Source organism: Mustela nivalis, assembly GCF_964662115.1.
Source record: "Mustela nivalis genome assembly, chromosome: 7".
In the NCBI taxonomy this organism is placed as follows: Eukaryota; Metazoa; Chordata; class Mammalia; order Carnivora; family Mustelidae; genus Mustela; species Mustela nivalis.
Window position 1 is genome coordinate 82,098,520 of NC_139026.1, and position 23,081 is coordinate 82,121,600.

The following is a 23,081-nucleotide window of genomic DNA, read 5'->3' on the forward strand; positions in this document are numbered from 1 at the left end:
CACACTGACTATAGAGATCATTTCAGCCTGAACTAGAACTTGACTTACTCACGAAATAGCATGAGTTTGAAACTTAGGTTTACATCACAATAAAAAGCTTTGACTTGGGAAAGCAAACCAAATGCTGGCATCAGGGTTGGTTTTAAAACCAGACTTATAACTATTTTCCAAATAAAGAACTGTTTAACCTTGTAAATTATAACTAGACATCCATTTTTCACCTGGATAAAGTGTACTTGGTTGTTTAGGATTTAAAATATCAAAAGTGACCAAAATGCTAACTTCAACATATTTATATATTAATTATTCTTCAAGGCCTGGATATTTGAAATATACTAAATAAATCAGTCATGAACAATACTTATGAATTTTGTCTATGGCTCCAGACAATAAATTAAAACATCCCCCAAAACAAAGTAACTCCACACGGTGAAGAAATATTCATATAAATTACTATATAAATATTTTCCATGATGTATGTAACAAACTGTAAACAATTCACTTTAAATTTCTCTATCTTTTAATATTTTCACATTTCCAAACAAATACTAAGTTTAACAATGGTAAAAAAAAAAAAAAGTTTTAAAGAATGTTATTTGCTATAGGATCAGTTACTAGACGTTGACAGACAAAAGCCACATACAGTTATACACTTAAACAAGACACAGCCTTAATTTGCCATTGTAACAAGCACAGTGTTAACATTATATACATATGCATACAGTCAAACATTTACAATTAGAGGACAAGCCAAAGATGTACTGGAGGAAAATATTTCCATTAGAATAGTGCTATGGTTCAATATTCCTTATAAAAAATAAATACATATAAAACTATTATTTATATTACAGTACTTGAAATTGAATGCATTCTTCTTCCAAACTATCAACTTTAATACCACAAGACATGGTGGCCAGTAATCTGCTTAAAACATCAGAAGATAGCATGTACCACAATTTATAAACAAGCAGTTAAAGGAGGCACAGTAAAACAAAACAAATCAGACAAAATATAATAATACTATCGTACCGATTTCCATGGTCCCCGATGCCATGTCACCTCATCAGGGCAAGCATGCACATGACATTGTACCACACTAGGTGGCTTGTTTAAGATTTCACAGTTTTGATCTTGCGACATTTGGCCATTGGGAAATTGACATATTACGAATCTCGACTTTATTCCTCCTCCACACGTTTGTGTACACTAAAAATAAGAAAATCCAAAACTATGTTGTTTTAAAGACAGTATTATATTGCTTTATTCAATGTTCAATACATAATGTATTAATGCTAGAATTTTCTTCCTGGTAAAAAAAGCTTTAGTTCTATTATAAAAAACAAACAAAAAAACAAAAACAAAAAACCTAGACAAATTTTTGAGGATTGGTATGTTTCAGTAAGATATCAAGGATCTGCAAAATAGACAAGTCAAATAAAACGGATTCGCTTAAGTAATAAGTATTAACTACACAATTTAGGATAGCCTATCAATAGATTACTGGGTAACCACGAAAGCTAGTAAGTTAAACCCAAGTTTATAAACAGGGAAAGATGTTCAGTGTGTATTACATGAAAGCAGCATGTGGCAAAGCAGCCTTTGTAATATGAATCTATTTGTGGAATCCATACAAGACCAAAGTCTGGAAGGAAATGTATCAAAGGTTGAAAGTTCTTATCTTATCATAATTTTTCCTATCATTTCAATTTTTACAATGAGCATGCCTAATAAGCTCAGGAGTAAAAATGTCATTTTCATTTTAGAAACTGTCAAAGAACACTTTTTAAATGTACTTGGTATTCATTAGTACCTGGTCAGAAGTATATCTTTACACAATGATTTCCAAATGCTCTGTGAGAAAATATATTCTAAAAATCATTAAACAAAAATATTTGACTAAAGTAGTTGGTTTATTTTGTCCCTGTAAAGCCAATATAAATCTCTTATTCTTTCTCACGCATAATACAGGTAGAATTAATATTCATGAGAACTACTTTAAAAATGATCTTCAGGGCGCCTGGGTGGCTCAGTGGGTTAAGCCTCTGCCTTCAGCTCAGGTCATGATCTCAGGGTCTGGGATTGAGGCCCGCATCAGGCTCTCTGCTCAGTGGGGAGCCTGTTTCCCCCTCTCTCTCTGCCTGCCTCTCGGCCTACATGTGACCTCTCTCTCTCTCAAATAAATAAATAAAATCTTTAAAAAGAAAAAAAAAAAGATCTTCAAATCCCCAGAGTCTAGAAGAATGCCAATTGAGAACTCTCTGCTTAGAAAATTTACCACGAGTGGCTCTGTAATAGGATATGAGGATGGTTATATATTAATCTAATTTTCTATCTTTATATCCACCAAATCTTCTAAGGAAAGAATAGACTAATTTTAAGAGAGGCATTAGCGGTCCATAGACATACTGGCTAGCATATTAGATTCTGTTAAAAAATCTGGAGTATTTCCTATTACGTAGGAGTGATTTATACCATGACGGTCTATTAAAAGAACAAGAATTTCCTGAAAATAAAACATTTCTGTGTAGTATCGTGAAGTAAGGTTATCCCAAGGAACAGTGTGAAGTACTTAACTTTGTCTTCAGAAATTCACCATTGCCCCAAGTTTAGAAAGCATGATGACTTACTTCTCCCCAGCTTCCATAGTTCCACCGTGGACAAGGACCAGAGTCGCAGTGCCGGGTCTCTGGGGGCCTGGAAGCTGTATCACAGTAATGGGCACTCTGTCCATTTTCATCCTGACAGACCACAACCCGGTGCTGAAGACCTCCACCACAGCTGCTGGAGCACTGCCAAGGATAGAACACAGACTCTGGGTGCCGCGTCATGAAATTACATAGAGAAGAACATCAGGGTCTGGACTCAGATTCAAACTCCCCCTTTTAACATTCCCCTCACTGGAATAATATGAATTGAGAAGAATCTGCCCAAAACATTAGTGTATTAGAATTTGCTGATGAATGGTGGAATAGTAAAGTCTGCAAGGGCCAATGCAGCCCTGTCCTAAGGGTTAAGCAGAAAAGAATAAAAAAAAATGAAGTCTTAACTTTGATATTGTTTTTCTTTGTCTCAACTTTTATCTAAAGTAAGAGCTACACTTGTAACTTTTGTAGTTTCATGGTTTTATACCCACTTACTGCACTATTATAGTAATTTCTAGGTTTGTTTTTTAATAAACATTTGCAGTCTTAACCTCTTAAAAAATTCTTTTGTTTTGATTATAATGGGCTCTAACCAGATTGTTTTAAAGTGCATTCCTCTGTAATCATAATATCACATTAGTGTATACTTCAATAAGAACTCTGGGGACTTGTCATCTGCATCAAAAATCACTTAATCCTTTTAAGACTGAAACTATTGATCTTCAGATAAATTTAGCATTAAAAGTATTTGGTATCTGTTAAAAGGCTATAATCGAACAAAATCACAGAATTAATATAATTCAATAAAGACAACTTACTGATCCCCACGGTCCTGTTCTCCACTGGTTTCCTCTGATTGACGGATGGACCCCCTGATTTTGATGATCTTCTGGTTTGTGAGTCAATGGAAAATTTCTGCCTGGAAAATGACTCGGCTGCTCTGAGGAGCTTGGGAAGTGACTGTACATGGGTGGGCAGGCTGCCAGGTTACATTCTTGTTCTATCAAAGGGCGAACTGCTGGGTCACAGTAATTCTCATTAATTGGCTGATGGTAGCTGATGCATAAAACTTGTCGCGTTGTTTTCCCATGGCCACAGGAAGCTGAACACTGATCACAAATTTAGCCAACATTTATAATGTAATAAGTTACATTATGATACTAAATATCAATGACATTTCAACTTGTTCATTTTTTTTTTCTCATAAAAATACTTACAGGTGACCAATTCCCCGTTTGCCACTCCCCACAAGGGTTAAAACAAACAGATACTTCAGCAGGTCGGGGTAAATGGGCACAATGGGATTCATCTGCTATTGCATCATAAGCATCGCGACAGCTTACGTAGCGCGCTTGGTTGCCTTGTCCACAAGACACAGAGCACTTAAAAAAAAAAAAAAAAAAAAAGTTTACCAAAGTCTTATATGGGACTTCTCTCTTCTAAAACATGAAGTTTCTTTAAAAATAAATAAATAAATAAATCCTATCACCTGGTTTCACTTCTGAGTCAAATAAAGACAGAGCAACGAATGCCCCACTCAGTTCAGATCGTATATATGACATGAGAATAAGATACTACTCAACTTCATGGAGTACTAATTATTATTTGCTAAAAAGATTCAGGAAACACTTTGTGAGACAATCTTATTTTAAATAACTGTAAACATCTAATAGAGTCAATATGATCCCATAATTAAAATATTCAGAGAATATCTGAAGCTTACTAATATAGCTTCTATATAAGACAAAGCAAAGCATATACCCCAAATTAAAAGCTGATAAAAGCCCAACTTCACATCTACTCTGTATAACCAGTTCTGATATAAATATTATTACCCGCATTTTGTAGATGAGAAAACAGACCTAGAAAACATCAATTTCTTGCCCAGAGACAAAAAGCTCCGGGTAAGTGCAGGATAGAGCAGCATTTAGCCATTAAATTACCTATTTCTGAACCTTATACCACTTCTCCGTTAAGCTACGTGGGAATGAATGCATAACATTAATTTGGCTAACCTGAAGCAATCATTTTGTTGATATGTAAAAACCTCCATAATACAAACACTATAGTTTGGTTTTTTTTTTTTTTTTTTAAAGATTTTATTTATCTTTTTGGGGGCAAGAGGGCACTAGGGTGGGTATGGGCAGAGGGAGATGACGAGGGCCAAGCACACTCCCCATTGAGTTGGGAGCCTGATGCGGGGCTCAATCCCAGTACCCCGAGATCATGACCTGAGCTGAAGTCAGACACCTAACCAACTGAGCCACCCAGGCACCTCAAACACTGTACTTCTTTTTTTTTTTTTTAATTTTTTATTTTTTATAAACATATATTTTTATCCCCAGGGGTACAGGTCTGTAAATCGCCAGGTTTACACACTTCACAGCACTCACCAAAGCACATACCCTCCCCAATGTCCATAACCCCACCCCCCTTCTCCCAATCCCTCTCCCCCCAGTAACCCTCAGTTTGTTTTGTGAGATTAAGAGTCACTTATGGTTTGTCTCCCTCCCAATCCCATCTTCAAACACTGTACTTCTTAAAGGAATTCACTTACTGGGGTCCAGGAACCATGTCGCCACTGGGCAATCTTTCCTATGGGAACAGCTGGCAATGAGGTAGCCCCAATTTTAGGGATAACAGGGCAGGGTATGACCATACAGTCCTGTTCAAAAGAAAAATGCATCTCAAAACATCAATGAATTCATCACGCTGATTTATATTAAATTCTATACTTCATTTCTTCCACATGGCTAATTCAAGAAGAACTGCATAATTACAAATTAGTCAGGTAAGCATTTTAATTTTTCAGAGTATAAGGTACTGTCAAGGGCTACAAATGGGGAGTACAGATCTGAATCCTAAGGTCTGGATCATTCTATCTGATGATTGAAAAGAAACAGTGCCATAGTCCTTCAAAAGTACCACTAAGCTGAAAAATCCTAGGGGTCCTCTAGAACACTACCCTCAGAAAGTTCATCACACCATAGTCACAGCAGATACGATCCTTCTGCAGGGCAAAGAATGAAAACCACAAAGTTCAATGAGTGATTCAGTGGCAGGACTAAACAAATTAACAGAGCTGTGAAGCTGGCAACATTTTAAAAGAGGTAAATTCTCCAACATACACGTGCACAAACATGGAGAAATATGTATGAAATAAGTTCAATACACTGATCCTCCCGTAACAAATCTTTTTGTTTCTAATCTATCAGGAAAAGTCCCTTACCTGTCTGTCACTTGGGCGGCTGGCCCCACGGCACACTCTGTCGTCTAACACAGCACTGAGGAGCTCACTGACACATTTAACAGCACGCATCTGATACCCACGTCCACACGTGGCCGTGCACTGCAAGGGTATAGGCATGTATCGAACACTGTTATTCAAAAATTGTATCAGCCTAATTTTCTTAATACAGTTAATATACTTTCAGACTTTTTATTAGTTCTTTACATTGGATTCCATACAAAATTAGCAAATGGAATCAATATACATTTGTTCCGATGTAGACAGATAATACCCAAGTTAAAATGGGTAAGAGTTGTCATAACTTTAAGAAGTTATGTAAAAATGTGACTTGAGTCTTCATATTTAGGGAGCTAACATCATTTAGAGGGACTAAATACTTTTCAAAATCTACCTGGTGTATGTAGGTCTTTAAACATGCTAAGTACATTTCAAAGAGAGGAAGAAGGAAAAGCATAAAGTTAAATGGAAGATGGGACAAGGTTTCCCATCCACAGCGGCAACATCCATGGGTTAACATGCTGTCCGTCTTCCTCCAGCCTGATCACTGCTCATCCTACAAATTCCTAGCTGCCTGGTTGGTGAAACTTCTAAACAATGCCTACTCTACATGCAATAACGCTTATTTAGACAAAGACCATGAAAACATTTATAGCTTAAACGAAGCTGAAAAATAAATATGCAGCATTTTGGTTAACACGTGAGTTCAAAAGCAAAGTTGAACTATTTACCACAGCAAAATTAGCTGCACTGGTAAAATTTCACAGATCAGAGTTTACATTTCAAGAACTCCCCCCACCCCCCCGCAAAAAACCAACCCAAATTTAGCTGGCTCCATTAAGAAAGCGAACACACTGCAATTCTGGTGCTACTCGATAGAGATGAATTAAATCAGGAAAACCATTCTCATATACTCACAGAACCCCACGGTCCTACTTGCCAGGAAGCACATGCATGAAGCTCACACGGTCTCAGAGACTCAGGTTTGGTACTGGGATTACAGAGACCATGACTCAAGTGGTCTTCGTTCAGCTGACACCACACTTGCCGCTGTTTTGTTCCTTTTCCACATGTAACAAGACACTGAAAGAACACAGCTGATCATTATTTTCAATCTTAGTCAATATTCAATCTTAGTCAATATAAATGCCTTAAAAAAGACACAGTAACCAAGTCACACATTAAAATGCCCATGAAATGGAAGACCATTCCTAACAGCATTTTCCCTTCAGTCCTTCAGAGATATTCACCAGGTAAAATCAGCCACCCCCAATTTGCTGCCCAAATCCCAGTGCAGCATCCATTTGTCCTAGAAACAAAGGTACAAAACTAATCTTAAGTATGTATCACAGGCTACTGTGGACACGGGGTCTTTATGAAAATGGTTAGTGATTAACCACCAATCAATGTTATTGTTAGCCAGACAGCATAAACAATTGAAGAACAAACCATTAATTTGTTATTGTCTTGATAATACAGTTATTTTACAAAGCAAGAACAAATTCCTTTAGACTTCTTTAAAGCCTTAAGTTGCAAAGCTTTCCTATGAAACACTGTAACAGTTCTTAGCCTCATCTGTTCAATGTTACCTCACTCCACTCACTAGTAGCCCAACTGGGACAGGAAAATTCATTGCAATTCTCAGTTGTCACCCGTGGAAGCTCTTGGCATTCTCTGTTAGCAAGACGGTGGCCAAAGTTATTTATACAGTAAGATTCTCGAGACCGTTCCCCTCCTCCACAACTCCTGGAACACTGAAATGATGAAAACAAAAACCAGTGGTGACAAATGAAAAAAAAAAAAAAAAAGATTTTAACAAGAATATACTTTAGAGTAACAATTATTTAACAAAAAGGGGGGGCAACTTTTTTTTTAAGATTTTATTTATTTATTTGACAGACAGAGATTACAAGTAGGCAGAGAAGCAGTCAGAGAGAAGAGGAAGCAGGCTCCCTGCTGAGCAGAGAGCCCGATGTGGGGCTCAATCCCAGGACCCTGGGATCATGACCTGAGCCAAAGGCAGAGGCTTTAACCCACTGAGCCACCCAGGTGCCAGGGGGGAGGGGCAACTTTCCTTAAGCAATACTGGTTATCTGTACCTGGGACCATTCTGAATAATGCCACCTTGTTAAGACACAATCACCGTGGCAGGACTCTCGTGTGGCAGGTTTAAGTTGGTCACCACAATAGCGATCATCTACTGGAACAGTCTGTCCTTTATGAATGGAATACCGCATGCAGTGGACATCCAAGGACCTATAGCCTTGACCACAATGGGATGAACATTCACTTTTGCCAATGATGTGCCACCTAGAAAAAAAGATGTTATTACACTTAGGGATACCAACTCATGCGATAAAAAAAAAAAAAAAAAAAGGATTCAGAGAAATTCATACATATGATTCAATTTTGAAAAAATTCTGTTAGAATTCATTGACAAGCCACTTGAAAATACTTGATGTATCATCAGATAAAAAATTCTGACAGAAGCCCAAACTTTCATTTTTACAGATGAGAAAATGATGCCCAGAGCTGTGTGTCCGCATGATATAAATGCTTGACTTCTGTTAGAAATCATTTTCCCCCCAAAATGAAATTCAACTTATTCTCCAAATATATAAAAATGGAGGTGGTCTGGTTTAAGCCAGAGATGGGAAGGCAGCACTGTACCTCACGACTTCACTCTGGCATCTGGTGGTGCTTTTGGAGGTATCCAAGGAACCCCAAGCTTTCCCAAAAGCCTTTAAAAACAACTGGTTTAGATCAAGATTACTTAAGTACTCAGCAGCAGATTTAAAACTGGATATATCTGAATCACAATCAGGTAGTGTCTCTCTCTATACAACCACACTAAAGTATTTCATGATCAGGAAATATCCGGGAATCTGACTGTATCAATAAGACCAAGTTTTAAAAGTTGGCAAACTAGGTTTTTGTAAAGCATATCACTTGTAATCTATTTTTAGACATTTTTTCAGAGAAAACTTTTTTTTTCTGCAAGTAAAAATCTGCTAGATTTAGCCAAATTATACCGATGTAGTGTAGCAATCTATCAGACAACACGAGTGCAACAGTTTAACAGAGCATAGAATTCAAAGTTTGTTTCAATTTCAATTCCCAACAGCATCTGGAGGATTTTACTGTGCTTCACTCCACAGCAATAAATGGATGTGACTTTTTCAAGCAGCTCTTTCACTATGCCTTCAAACAACAACATAAAAATATAAAAATGATCTTCCCTGCTGAATGAGAGGTTCTGGCCATCCCTGAATGTTAATGATCACTCGCTGGAAAGGGTTGTTCTTAGCTTTGCTTTATGACCAATTCCTGCCCCCCCCCCACACACAACCCCCACCAAAAGACAGGAAATTTAAAAGTGATAGTTCCCTGCTCCAGAATCTAGGATGCTTCTTAATGTAATGGACAAAATATGGATAAGATTGAGAAACCAATTTACTAATTTGTTAATCCTTAAACTTCAAAAATTTATTGGTTTATAAGTTCAAAGGGAATTACACAATTATTTTACAAAATTTACTGTTTCAGATCTTTAAACTATGGATTTTAAGATTAGAGTTTACCCGTATATTTTAGATTTGTTTCCATTTCTTACACAAAATTTTGAGGCCTATATACTGGTATTCATTAAATACTATAAAAAAATTTCAAGTCAGTTGCCAAGTTTCACAATAAATTAGTGAGCCTGAAATTTTATACTGGCAGGGACACAGGACAGACATTAATTACATGTCCAATCTGAGCAGGGATTGGACTAGATACTTTACATCTTATCTCACTTACTGATTTTGACCTGGTTACATTATACTTACACTGGTTACATGATACATTTTTCTTTTACCTTAGTTCACAGTCTGTGTTGCACTTTTCAGTCACAAACAATGGAAGTGGTAGGTGGTCACATCTTTGATCAGACACTACCATGTGATCACTCTTCCGAATGCAGGTAATTTTTCTTCTGTGAAGACCTTGGCCAAAGTCAAATGAAAAGGGAGACAAACCATAAGTGACTCTTAATCTTACAAAACAAACTGAGAGTTGCTGGGGGAAGGGGGGTTGGGAGAAGGGGGGGGTGGGGTTATGGACATTGGGGAGGATATGTGCTTTGGTGAGTGCTGATTCACAGACCTGTACCCCTGGGGATAAAAATACATGTTTATAAAAAAATTAAAAAATTAAAAAAAAAAGGAAGTTTCTTTAAGTAGATGTTCTAGAATTACTTAATTCTGCTAATAGCCTAAAGGATTCAGCTAAGAAAGTAAAAACATTCCAACACAGGATACAGGATACTACTAGCATATTCATTTAGTCAGGAATGACTGTCTGGAATAAGCAAGAGGCATCCTGAAAGACTGAGGAGTTTACTTAGGGAAGGCAGGCCGGAGAGTGAATAGAAAGAAATTCATGAGAGCTACCTGGAGTCTTTAGTGGAGAACTGAGTGGTCAGGGTTGGCACTGATGCTGTGTAGTACATTATTAGTTCTTTGTTATTTGCTTCCCTTTTCCCCATAATAGGAGTGCATCTCTCCACTTGCTACAATGTTACTATAACTTCCCCTGAAGGGAATATACTTCCCTGTTCTTTGACTTTGGGCTTATGCCAACCAACTGCAAAAGGGTGTGCCTCTTTCCGTATCTAAGCAGAAGCCCTAAAAGCCACTATAAACTTCTATCCTCCTCACCTTCCCTTTCCCTCCTCTCTAAAACAGCCTTTCTCTAAAGAGGTTGATCTTTTAGCCTGGAATGGAAAAGACCCAGAGTAAAAAGATAATTGGTGGTCAGGTTTGAGGGGGCAGGGCGGGGAAGGGATTTTTTAGAGCAGTGGAAGTATTCTGCATGATACTGTAATAGTAGATATGCACAATTACATATTTGTCAAAACCCACAGGATGTATAACACAAATGGTGAATCCTAAGGTAAACTATAGACTCTAGTTAATAATGCAACAAATGTAACAAATGTGCCTCACTCATTCAAGATGTTAAAAGGGAAACAGGAGGGGAGGGTGAAGGAGAGAATGTGTGAATTTTCTCTACCTTCTGCTCAGTTTTTCTATAAACCCCAAACTACTCTAAAAAATACTCTTATTTTTTTTTTAAATGACATGGATGCAGATACCAAGCTGAGAACAGTCATAGCCAATTAGCAGCTAAAACGTAGTAGGACCAGGAAATAAACCTTTGTCTTTCAAAGCCATTGAGATTTCCTGGTTGGCTGTATGCAGCATAACCACAGGGAAAGTAAAATTAAGAAGTGATTATAATGGGCCAGAGCAGACAGAACTTTCCACTCTCTGCCATGAGGAGACAGGAGAAAAGTTTAAGCAGTCAGTGACATGATCAAGTTTCTGTTTCATCAAAGTTCAACTGTATACTTTCAGTTAGCTAAACATGAACGTGCGTGTTTACCTTTGCTCCTTACTAAATATCATCTGAAAAAAACATAAGGGATTTTGAAAAGGAATAAACCTAAAAGAACAAAAAGAAAAAGGAAACGCAGTAGGCAAGAAAAGGAAATTCTGAATATGAAAAGTGGATGGAAATAACTAACAGAGCCAAGGAAGCTGAAACATAAGCCTGCGGAGGAAACAAGTGAATAATAAACCATTCATGCCAAAGAATCCAAGAAAATCCCAGGGTTGAAAACACCAAGTTCAATGAAGAGATAAATGTGTAAAAGTATGCCTGAAAAAATGGATAATGGATTGAAAAGTATTTAAGAATAATTAGAATTTTACCTTTCTAGTGGAGAATAGCACTATCCAATAGAATGTGAGCCATGTACATAATTTCACATTTTCTAGTAGTCATGTTAATAAACATAAGTGAAGCATTTCATTTAATGTGTTTAACCTCAAGTATCATTTTAGCCTATCAATATAAAAATTGATATTTTTTTCATACCAAGTTCTCAAAATCCATTGTACATTTCACATTTATACTACATTTCAATGGGCTAGCTATATTTGCTAGCAGCTACCATATTGGGCAGCAAAGCTCTAGAGGAACTGAACTTGAAGGCACAGACACAGCTCAGGGAAGTTGGGGAAGCATGGTTCCAAAAATAGGAGAATTAAGAAAAATTCTCCATACTGAATGATGAGAACCAGGCCTACTGGACTCTTTCCATTTCCCTCTGGCTTCTGGTTTTTATGGTTTTCAAGTCTCCCTGATGACCATTAGAAGATGATTAGATTCCTCTCTTGAGAGGCTCTTTAGCCCCCAAAAGATCAACTGACAATGACCTGTGGGGCTTCTCCTCCAATGAAAGAGCTACTGAATGATCCAATTACTTTTTTTTTTTTTTAAAGATTTTATTTACTTATTTGACAGACAGAGATCACAAGCAGGCAGAGAGGCAGGCAGAGAGAGAAGAGGAAGCAGGCTCCCTGCTGAGCAGAGAGCCTGATGTGGGGCTCGAACCCAGGACCCTGGGATCATGACCTGAGATGAAGGAAGAGGCTTTAACCCACTGAGCCACCCAGGCACCCCCAATTACTCTTTAATGGGGTCCTACATGACTTGTCTGACCAACACAGAACTTTCAATCAGCATTTTAGGCTTAAATATAAACAAACAGCCAAGGATCAGCGGACATTTCAGGAACTTCACTAACACAACACGAGACCAAAATAAAAACAAAACAGAACTAAAATGAAGCAGATTATATCAGAAGAAAATTTAAAGACTATGATTAATACTGTCATAGACACAGATATTACACATCTATGAAACAAAAGCAAGGTGCCAGGAGTAAAAATGTTAATGTGAAGTCAGAAATTAGCAAATAGTGATCAGTCCAGGAGGCTGAATATCTAAAACATACAAATTTCAGAAAGATGTAAGAGAAAGTTCAATGTGAGGAAATTACTAAAGAAATCATAGGTAAAATTTCTCAAGAATCTGTTTCCAAATGTGAATGACATCCTAATGACCTAGGAAAATAGATATCCAATATCAAGGCAAATTGTCCTGAAACTGTCCTAGAATTAAAGACAGGAGCTACAAAACTTCCACAATGGATAGTGTCATGTGGAAACACAGGAAACCAGAAAACAAGACTTTCAACCCTCTAAAGCACAATTATCTTAGAATTTATTACAAACTACTGATCAAATGTGAGAATAGAATAATGCCATTTTCAGATACGATAGGTCTCAAAAAGACTACTTCTCTGGAATATCCTGAGGGATATATTCCACCAGTGGGGGAAATAAAAAGAGGAATTCAGGGAAATCCAACACAGAAGAGAATCCCCAGAACAATACTGAAGGGGAAGTTCAAGATGACAGTCATGTACAAGAACTAAAAGCAACAAAACCAAACTAGAGCAAGAGAAAAGAGGGTCATATTAACAGTAGACTGATTAAAAAGTAAAGGAAAATTGAAACCAATAGATAATACGCTTGAAAATATTATGATAAAATTTATAGCTCTCACAAAGTTGGGGAACTCATGGGGCACCTAGGTGGCTCAGTCTGTTAAGCATCTGCCTCCCTCCAGAGACACCATCCCAATGAAAACTTCTGTTGCCACGCAATCATTCTGAGCACCACTATCTCAACATCGCAGGACCAAGCCCATGTTGTTTTCTGAATGGGGCATCACAACTTCTTTGTGACCTTGGGGTCAGTTCATTAGTCTGTCCCTCATATTCCCATCATGCATGGTCACTGCCTCTGGCTATCCACCTTATCTCAGCTCATTTCCATTCGGTCCTGAGCCCCCTCTCCTCTGGACCACTGCTCCCTTAATTCCCAAAACTTTTCTCCAGTCCCCCTGAGAACTACTTTCGATTGCACCAAACTTCTGTAGCTTCAGATTCAATCTCTCACAAACTGTTCCAACTTTTCTGTGGTTCTCTCTGTGCAGGCCTGGAGCATTGCACTTACTACCTTATACCAAGAAAATCTATTCCTGCTGGTTTTATCCAGTAGAACTTATAACCTGAATGCAAAATTGGTGTCTTAATTCAAAACAAAGTAGTCCCTCAAACTTACTGATCTGAAAAATCTTACACAATTAAATATCCATAATCACAGTTCTTCCAAAGACTCTGGTCTCTTCATTTTCTTTCTCTGCTGTAAATTTCCCTGCTTTTCCACTTGCCACTATGCTCCTTTCAATTATTCAGGCTGACAGGACAAATGTATTTTCTTGTGGTCACAGAAGGAAAATACAAGAATGAAAGGAGTCCGATACCCCAACACTGAAAGGAAGAGATATGTTACTGGAAAGGTGTATGGAAGGGAGTGGGTGAGAGAACACTTACTTCACTGGGAAACAGTAGATCTTAGTACCCCCTCTTCTGTGGTCTCAGTTACCTGCATCAGTCAAGGTCCAGAAAATGATCCACTCCCTAATGTACCATCTGAAGGTCAATAGAGCGTACAGCCTATCTCCGTCACAAAGCCTACTGAATTCACCACACTTCATCTCACCCTGTGGGCATCTTATCAGCTCACATCCTCACTCAAACGGTGAGGAAAGGACAACAAACTGAGAGAGACCACACTCACAGACCTTTTATTAAGTACAGGTGACCCTTCAACAACATGGGTATGAACTGTGCAGGTCCACTCACACATGGTTTTCTGATAAATAAACTACAGTACCATAGATGTATTCTGTCTTCTGATTTTAGTATTTTTGTCCTTGAGCTTGCTATATTGTAAAACTACAGCATTGAATACATATAATGTAGAAAATATGTATTAACTGCCTATTATTGGTAAGGCTTCTAGTGAACAGTAGGCTATTAGTAGTTAAGTTCTTGGGGAATTTAAAGTTTATGCAATTTTTTTTAAAAGGCTTATTTATTTATTTGAGTGAGTGAGCGAGTGAGAGTGCATGAGCAGGGGGAGGTGCCGAGAAAGATTGAGAGGGAGAGAGAAACAGACTCCCCACTGAGCAGGGAGCCTGATATGGGGCTCCAACCCGGGACTCCGGGATCAAGACCTGAGCCAAACACAGACACTTAACCGACTGAGCAACTCAGGCATTCCCATATGTGAAATTAATTTTAACTGCATGGGTGGGGGGTTGGTACTCCTAACTCCTATATTGTTCAAGAATCAGCTGTATATGGTTATAATTGTTTGATTTTATTATCAGTTATTGTTAATCTCTTCCTGTGCCTAATTTATAATCATAATACACATGTATAGGAAAAAACACAGTACATATGAGCTTCAAAAGCATCCACAGCTTCAGACAACTACTGGGGGTCTTGGAATGTATCCCCTGCCAATAAGCCGGGGGATGGGGTGTACAGATTATAAGTAGGAGAAACTTCTTCCAACTGCAAGAAAGAATGAGAAAAAAAAAAAAGCAGTAACTGAGAATGTTGGAAAGGGGAGTGAATAATGAGATTGTTAAGTATCAGAAACAATGAAAGGGGGGAAACATAGAAGAAAAGGGTAGGAAATATTTTTATGTTGGTGTGCTGATGTGTGTGTGTGTGTGTGTGTGTGTGTGTGTGTGTGTAGACAGTTGGGGGACTCCACAGGCAGATACCCCCAAAAGTACTCCAAGTTATACCAGCACCCACACACAACTTCAGTCTCTCTTACTTAATACCAGTGTACCTTGACACATCTTGGTACAATCTTGCCATGGACCATATGCATCCCATGTGAATAGGTCGCTCTTCTCCTCCACAGGGATACTGAAGGAATATCGCACATCAGGGTTGTATAAATTACCCACACATAAAACCTCAATAGAAATACACAGGAGCATACAATTAATTCATAGAAAAGTATTCTTGAAAGACATCATTTTTATGATTAACAAATGCAAAGCCCTGAACCATCAGTTTACGAATAGGCTTAAAAGTAGGTCTTATTAATGACTCCTGAGAATTTACCTGCAAAACAATTTCTTCTTCCAGCCGATCAGTACTATTAATTCTTTCAACTGAGCTGTTTGAACCACTGTATTCAAAAATAGCTCCTTGTATGTGGATTTCTTTTTTTGACATACTTACAACAAAATTTCCATTCAAAAGAAAATTCCCTTGAGTATCAGATAATGCTGTAAAAGAACAGTACTCGTGAAATAATACAATAGTACAATCAATAATACGAAAAGTACTTTAACTTTTAAAATGCAAATCTTTTCTGAAAGTAAAGTAAATGTAAATTATTTTTGAGGAAATAAATTGTATTTTACTATAATGTGTGATCTAATCCATATGAAGGGAAACTACAGCATGTCACCTAAAGATATTAAATTTACCCTATACTTTTCTGAAAATGTCATCTTTCAAGAGGCCTGCAGCTTCAGGAGAAATAGATAGGAAGAGAAAAAACATAAGTCACAGACCCAGAAGACATATCAGCTAAAGCAGTCCTGGTCATCGATGGTGAGGAAACGAATACCAGCCCGACGGCTGCAATATTCCAATATTCTCTTGGAAAAAATATACAAAGCTATGAAATCCTAGGGGTGAATATTCTAAGGAGCCATGCAATGACCATTCTATTCTTTCATATAAATGTCTGGATCTTTTTCATGGAGAGACACTCTGTCATTATTGACACACCCTGAATGACTGCTTTCCAAAATTTCCCAGACAGAAGGAAAGGTTTGTAAAGCATTCTTTTCATAATTGGGCCTAAGTGAAGTTCTTTAAGGCTAAAAGCTAATTTCTGAAAATAAACATAATGAAGCCTATACCTTAGAAGTCTATAATTAATTTTAGATAAAAAGAAAAGAATTTTATTCTAAATATGCATGCAACTTTAACTGAACATAACCTTTGGTTATTTAAAACACTCTTACGGGGAAAAACCAAATTTTCAGAATTTTGTTTAGTATTTTTAAAAGAAGATCCAGCATATAACTCAAGAGGAAACATGTACAGGAAGTCAGAGGACTTAAGCTCAGTATGAACTGAACTGCATGTTTGTTCAAGGGGCTCTTCTTGCCTTCTAAGAATTTATATCAACCACAGACCTCCATGAAATTGCACGAATCACATGTTGGTCGTTTACTAGAAATGTTTACCAAGGTAATTGTCATCTTCTGGTTTTCCAGAATAGCTGTGCTGAAGAATATCAATGTTTGTTGCTCCTGGGGGAATCTTGACAACAACATTATAACCTGCAATATAATTTTATACACGTTAACTTTCATAAGCTGATGGCCCAGAGGCTGTTTTGGCTGAATGACTAAAAACACTGAATAGCACAGACTTAATTTCATTTTATCTTTGAAAAATGATAGTGTTCACTCTTTTTGCATCAATGCATTACATAATTACTAAGGATTGAAGGAAAAATAGTTGTCTTAAAATACACAGTTTGGGGGCACCTGGGTGGCTCAGCGGGTTAAAGCCTCTGCCTTCGGCTCAGGTCATGATCCCAGGGTCCTGGGATTGAGACCCTGTATTGGACTCTATGCTTGTCTGGAGCCTGCTTCCCCCTCTCTCTATGCCTGGCTCTCTGCCTACTTGTGATCTCTTTCTGTCAAATAAATAAAAACTGAAATCTTAAAAAAAAAAAAAGAAATACACAGTTTGGGATCCTTAAGGTACAACCATTTTTTCTTCTAAAATTCTAGACTAGAATTGAGACAGAGTGAATATTATAGTTCCCAAGATATTTAGAACACATTCATTTTTTAAATTTTACACTAATACTTTTAGATTGTATACTTCCCACTGCGGGAAAAAAGAGAGGATTTCAAATATTATTCACCAATCCTGAAGATATCAAAATAGTTGCTCATTGTTCCATGTTTACACAGAGAGTCAGTGAACAGCAAAATAATGAAAGTAACATTTTTTTAAGCTTTTAGCTTCCAGGGCAAGCAGAATTCCTATAGCTATCCCAAAATTTTACATTATTTTCAAAAGTCTACTAACAAATTGTCATGAGAAAAGTTAAGCATTTATGGGAAGGAAATGAAAACAATATTTCTATTTTATGAGACCAAATTCAACAACACTGGCGGTGCTCAGAAGATGAGGAAATACTTCATATTAAAAAAAAAAAAAAAGAATGTTTTCCCTATACTACACTCATTACATAGTTTTCCAAATACTCTGATTTTTCAAGTCCACAATTTTGGTCTAGTGAGTATTCTAAGTTCCCTTTCCTTATTAGTTTTTCCTTCTATTTAATACATGAGTAAAATGAGTTGCATGGGTTTTTCTTGTACACTAACTTTGATAAATATGGAATGAAATTAAAAGGAAGTTCTAAAAAAGATCAAATTTGTAGCTTTGATGTGAGGTTACCTTGTATGTTTTTAGAGTGCTTTATATCCATTTAAGGCATCAATATTTTGAATATAAAGTGATACATGGTCTTCGGATTCTGACTACACTATATGCACATTGGTTTTAAGTCATAAGTCTACAAGAATTTTATGATTTTTTTCACAATAAAATATTCCTACTATGTCCTATTTATGTCATCTCAGTTAAGGTTTTTGAAGAAAGCAATTCCTAGACCTTACAAATGTGAAAGACAAAGGCTACCACCAGGGGGCAGAAATGTGACAAATGCTACAAACAAATGAGTTCAGTATCTTTTTCCATTTGCAAACTGATTATTAATTCCTAATACAATTTTGGCAAGGTTATATATTTGATCCTAATTTGGCACATGTGGCTTCAAATAGAAAAAAATGTTTTTCAGTGACTAGAGCCCAAACTTTGATACATACGCCGCTGGTTTTAAAAAGGGATCAAATGTATGTGGCTCTCATGAACTAATGAATCCTAACTACAAAAATCATGTCATGGCTAGCAACTAAGATTCTTAAGCATCACCAGAGTATAGATGTACTATACTTTTGATACAGATTAATATATAAATTCTGTGTTTGAAATTATACTGCTTTAATTGAAGCAATTCACACTAACTTAACTCTGTTCAAACTAAAAAATCCATTTTTCATTTTGCAAGAAAGCTTCTAAAGGGCTACATTTGTTACCATACAGAGCATAAGGTTTTCCTAGAAAAGTCTCAGAAAACATCCACTATATTCTCATAAAATTTTTAAAGAAAAATGAAATCATGGCCAAATATCAGTTATAAATATAATCCAGATACTTCCTGAAAAACCAAACACAATAATCCCAAATCAACACTTGAATTAATGGTTTCTTCACCTTTAATCATGTTTAATATATCAATAAGAAACCCAGCAGATAAGATAGCTTATAGAAAAAAGTGGTTTAGGGACGCCTGGGTGGCTCAGCTGGTTAAGCGGCTGCCTTCGGCTCAGGTCATGATCCCAGCGTCCTGGGATCGAGTCCCGCATCAGGCTCCTTGCTCGGCGGGGAGCCTGCTTCTCCCTCTGCCTCTGCCTATCACTCTGTCTGCTTGTGCTCACTCTCACTCCTCTCTCTCTCTGACAAATAAATAAATAAATAAATAAAATCTTAAAAAAAAAAAAGAAAGAAAGAAAAATGTGGTTTAAGTGATGAAAAGTAATTGAAAGCAAGTTTCCTGAAAAAATTATGAGTATTACATTTCAGGTTACAGGAACATCAATAAAGACACTATTAATTGGGGGGCTATTCAAACATCATTATTAAATAGCACTGGATTTACTCTAATAAATGCACCTACTGTATTTTCAAGAATCAGATTTGCCTTGAGCAGATGAACTCATTAATTCAAGGATACATCTTGTATAATCTTTTTATATTTAGGAATACAAAATATTTTGCTTTTTTATATGTAGGAAAGTTTTACTAATCATTTTGAACTAAGGGTACAGAAAAGGCAAAACAATAAACCATTATTATTCCTTCATTATATACTCCATTATGATATCAAAAAGAAGGGAAAATTGAAAACAAATACACAGCTTACCATAATGAGCACTATTGAAGACACCTGCCATTGTCCTGCATGAAGAATTATCCCCACCACACACTCCACATTTGTCTCTCTTTGCCTTAGAGTTTAACACATGATCACAGCCAGCTTGCTTCAAAATAACAATGATGATAATCAGTATTATAAAAGTGACTAACTATAAGTATGATGCTTTGACAAACTTTTCACAAATGTTCTTTCGATTAATGGGAGCTTTGGTACAACAGGATTTTTCAGATTATCTACTGATTTTGTTGTACATGAACATTTTCACACACCTTCGCATCACACGGCTGAAAAAAGTGTTCTGCGAAGGGTTATCCACATACCCTCCTGTATCAAAACCACATGGGATGGCATTTAAAAAAGGCAGATTCCCAGATTTTCTGAATTAAAAATCCTTGGAGGAAAAACTAGGAATCTGGGACACCTGGGAGGCTCAGGCGGTTAAGCGTCTGCCTTCAGCTCAGGTCATGATCCCAAGGTCCTGGGATCGAGCCCCAGTTTGGCTCCCTGCTCAGGGGGGAGTCTGCTTCTCCCTCTCCTCCCCTGCTCTCTCACTTATGTTCTTTCTCAAAGAAAATCTTTCAAAAAACAAAAAACAAAAAACAAAACCCAAAAAGCTAGGAATCTGCATTGAAACAAATATGGACCACAATTCCTATGTCCACTGTCTATTTAAGCCATTCTTTAAAGAACTGTTAATCCAAAGAGACAAAAAGTACGATTGGGTAAGTAACATATTTAAAATAACTTCCAAAAGATGTCTTTCATGATTTTGTAACTCGTGATTTTAGAACTCTGGGAATAAATGGAGTCCATTTGAAAATTTATTTCTCCAATACTAATAAACAGCCTAGTAAGTTGTGTTTATGTTAAGAATGAATAATTGGATAAAGGTTGACAGGGAACTGTTTGGTTCAGGGGTTTAAAAGAACAAGTGCAGTTCTCCATGCAGATATACGGCAGTAACTCTTAGTTCTTTAGAATACTTCTCTAGGGTGCCTGGGTGGCTCAGTGGGTTAAGCCACCGCCTTCGGCTCAGGTCATGATCTCAGGGTCCTGGGATCGAGTCCAGCATCGGGCTCTCTGTTCAGCAGGGGCCTGCTTCCTTCCCTTCCCCTCTGCCTGCCTCTCTGCCTGCTGTGATCTCTCTCTGTCAAATAAATAAATAAAAATCTTTAAAAAAAAAAAAAAAAAGAATACTTCTCTAAAGTTTCATGATCAGGTGAGAAACTTTCATAAGCTTCAGTCTTTTATACACAAGGCAAATATTTCCAAAACGAATTTTAAGCTGATGTTTTCCGAAAGTAATAGGCATCTGTAAGTTCAGAAAACCACTGTTTTTCATTGTGTAGGATTCTGTGCTGTTAATTTACACGAAACTTTAATTTTTCAGGCCACTGAGTCCCCTTTTTCTAGTCTCTGGTTCCCTTTGAACACCTCATTGACCTTTGAATGCAAAGCATTTCATCACCAGATAGATGCTTGGCTAAGAGAAAATTGGTTACCTTAACCCAAGGAATGAGTTCATAATATTCCATTCATATTCTTTATACAGAATTCATTATCCTAGTTCTCAAAGTCACCATTGTTAAGAGCACCTTCTGCAATGTGTGTGCTTTAATTCCAGGCTTCATCCGCTTCTCACCTAGAATCTGAAGTGGCTAACCTATATCTGATTCTCTCCTAACCCAGTATATTCTGAAGATTCTAACATGCAGATCAAATCACATCTCTCACTCAACTCCAAATCCTTCTAGAGACCTCCAGGACTTCAGAAAAAAGGTGCATTTAACAACTAGTCCCTATCCAACCAGTCCATGAGCATTCTCTGAACCATTTACACACTTCTCCATAGAACACTCCTTCCTCACTATTCCTATGCCACCTTGCTGATGACCCCATAGCCCTGCATTTGAATTATTCATGTGTCTATCTCCCCTACAAATCTGTGACCACCTCTGTTTTTCCCTCTGCTACAGTCTTTCATCCAGGAGACTAGACAAGTAGCCAACATTTTAGTACATGCTCAGTGAAGGTCTGAATATGCTCAGGAAGTTAAAGACAAGGATGAAAAGAGGGAGGAAGGAGGGGTACCTGGGTGGCACAGTCAGTTAAGCACCTGACTCTTGGTTTCAGCTCAGGTCATGATCTCAGGTCATGAGATGGAGCCCAACATCAGAGTCCACATGGCATTCGCTTAGGTTTCTCTCTTCCTCTCCCTACCCCCTCTCAAATAAATAGATGTTATTTTTAAAAAGAGAGAGGGAGAAAGAAAGAAAAGAGGGAAGGGCTAATATCATCACTAACCAACAGGGAGAGGTCACCAGGGAAGGTCACATTTGAAGTAGCCAAAGGACTTTACAACCATGTGTCCTAAGATTTTCTTTTTAAGAAGCTGATTCTCTGTATGCAAAACAAAATCAAGAAATTTATTTTAATGTTTCATGAATCACTCTTGATGACAGAGAGCTGCCTAGTAACAAGGTCTCCTGACGATATTCCTACCAAAAGGGTGACAGCCCCCAAGAGTACCGCAATGGGATTCACAGGCACGGATTCTGAGGTAACAGAAGTAATACGTGGTTAGAGAAAGAATATTCTGACAGGCATGTTAAACGCAAGTTTACTTACCCTACAGAGTCCTTGAACACAGATGTCATTAGTTTCGGTCCCACAAGGAGTACCATCAGCAACCCTATCCTTCAACTGGTAGAAGTTAGTGGTTCCGGCAACCCGACAATAGAGTTTACAGCGATCTTTTATGGCAACTGTAAGAAAAGGTTCAATTTGGGGTGTACAGTAAGACAGCTGTGTGTTCCTAAGTCTCAAGAAATTTTTCCATCAAAAAATATTCTAACTACTTACTCCCACTGTATTTTGGAAGCCACCTCACATTAGGGGAAAGACCATTGATGTTGAAATGTTTACCATCAAAATCAGAGCACTGCTTCTCTCGAAAGTCTTGCTTGCCTTTTGGACATGAATCAGTGTTACATGATCGAAATTTCATCCTGCGGCCCACACAGTACTTTCCTCCGTTTCTTGGCCTAGTCAAATTCATTACATTTTAAAGCACATCAGTACAATGTTCTTTCTGCCGTTTACTTCTAAAACTGTTCCATTCTGTCCCAGGATCCAGAAAACCACCTATGTCCCATTGATACTTTTTTTGTTTAACAGAAAGCAATTCAATGGCTAATACACTGTAAAAATACTCATTTTCAGGTGGACGCTATGGCCTAGAGGGCAGCAATGATAACTTATTCATGACTTGGTTAACTCACAGGGAACTAATGATGGGATTTTGTTTCAAAATGTCAATTAGGGTTT

The 23,081-nt window shown here is 37.4% G+C and overlaps 1 protein-coding gene across 1 annotated transcript in view; it reads right to left on the reverse strand.

Annotated features, from left to right (window-relative positions):
* The window catches only part of ADAMTS20 (ADAM metallopeptidase with thrombospondin type 1 motif 20), a 103,482-nt gene extending 80,661 nt beyond the window's left edge, over nt 1–22,821 (reverse strand). Inside the window, exons 1-16 of the mRNA XM_082742264.1 lie at nt 22,617–22,821; nt 22,383–22,519; nt 19,740–19,857; nt 16,918–17,013; nt 15,776–15,942; nt 15,495–15,624; nt 9,749–9,875; nt 7,989–8,199; nt 7,479–7,643; nt 6,808–6,972; nt 5,872–5,991; nt 5,200–5,307; nt 3,860–4,024; nt 3,461–3,751; nt 2,628–2,789; nt 1,030–1,206 (exon numbers count right to left, since the gene is read on the reverse strand). Of these exons, the coding sequence (XP_082598390.1) occupies nt 1,030–1,206; nt 2,628–2,789; nt 3,461–3,751; nt 3,860–4,024; nt 5,200–5,307; nt 5,872–5,991; nt 6,808–6,972; nt 7,479–7,643; nt 7,989–8,199; nt 9,749–9,875; nt 15,495–15,624; nt 15,776–15,942; nt 16,918–17,013; nt 19,740–19,857; nt 22,383–22,519; nt 22,617–22,812 (2,535 nt within the window). The 5' untranslated portion in view covers nt 22,813–22,821. The remainder of the gene's footprint in view (nt 1–1,029; nt 1,207–2,627; nt 2,790–3,460; nt 3,752–3,859; nt 4,025–5,199; nt 5,308–5,871; nt 5,992–6,807; nt 6,973–7,478; nt 7,644–7,988; nt 8,200–9,748; nt 9,876–15,494; nt 15,625–15,775; nt 15,943–16,917; nt 17,014–19,739; nt 19,858–22,382; nt 22,520–22,616) is intronic.
* Nucleotides 22,822–23,081: the final 260 nt, after the last annotated feature.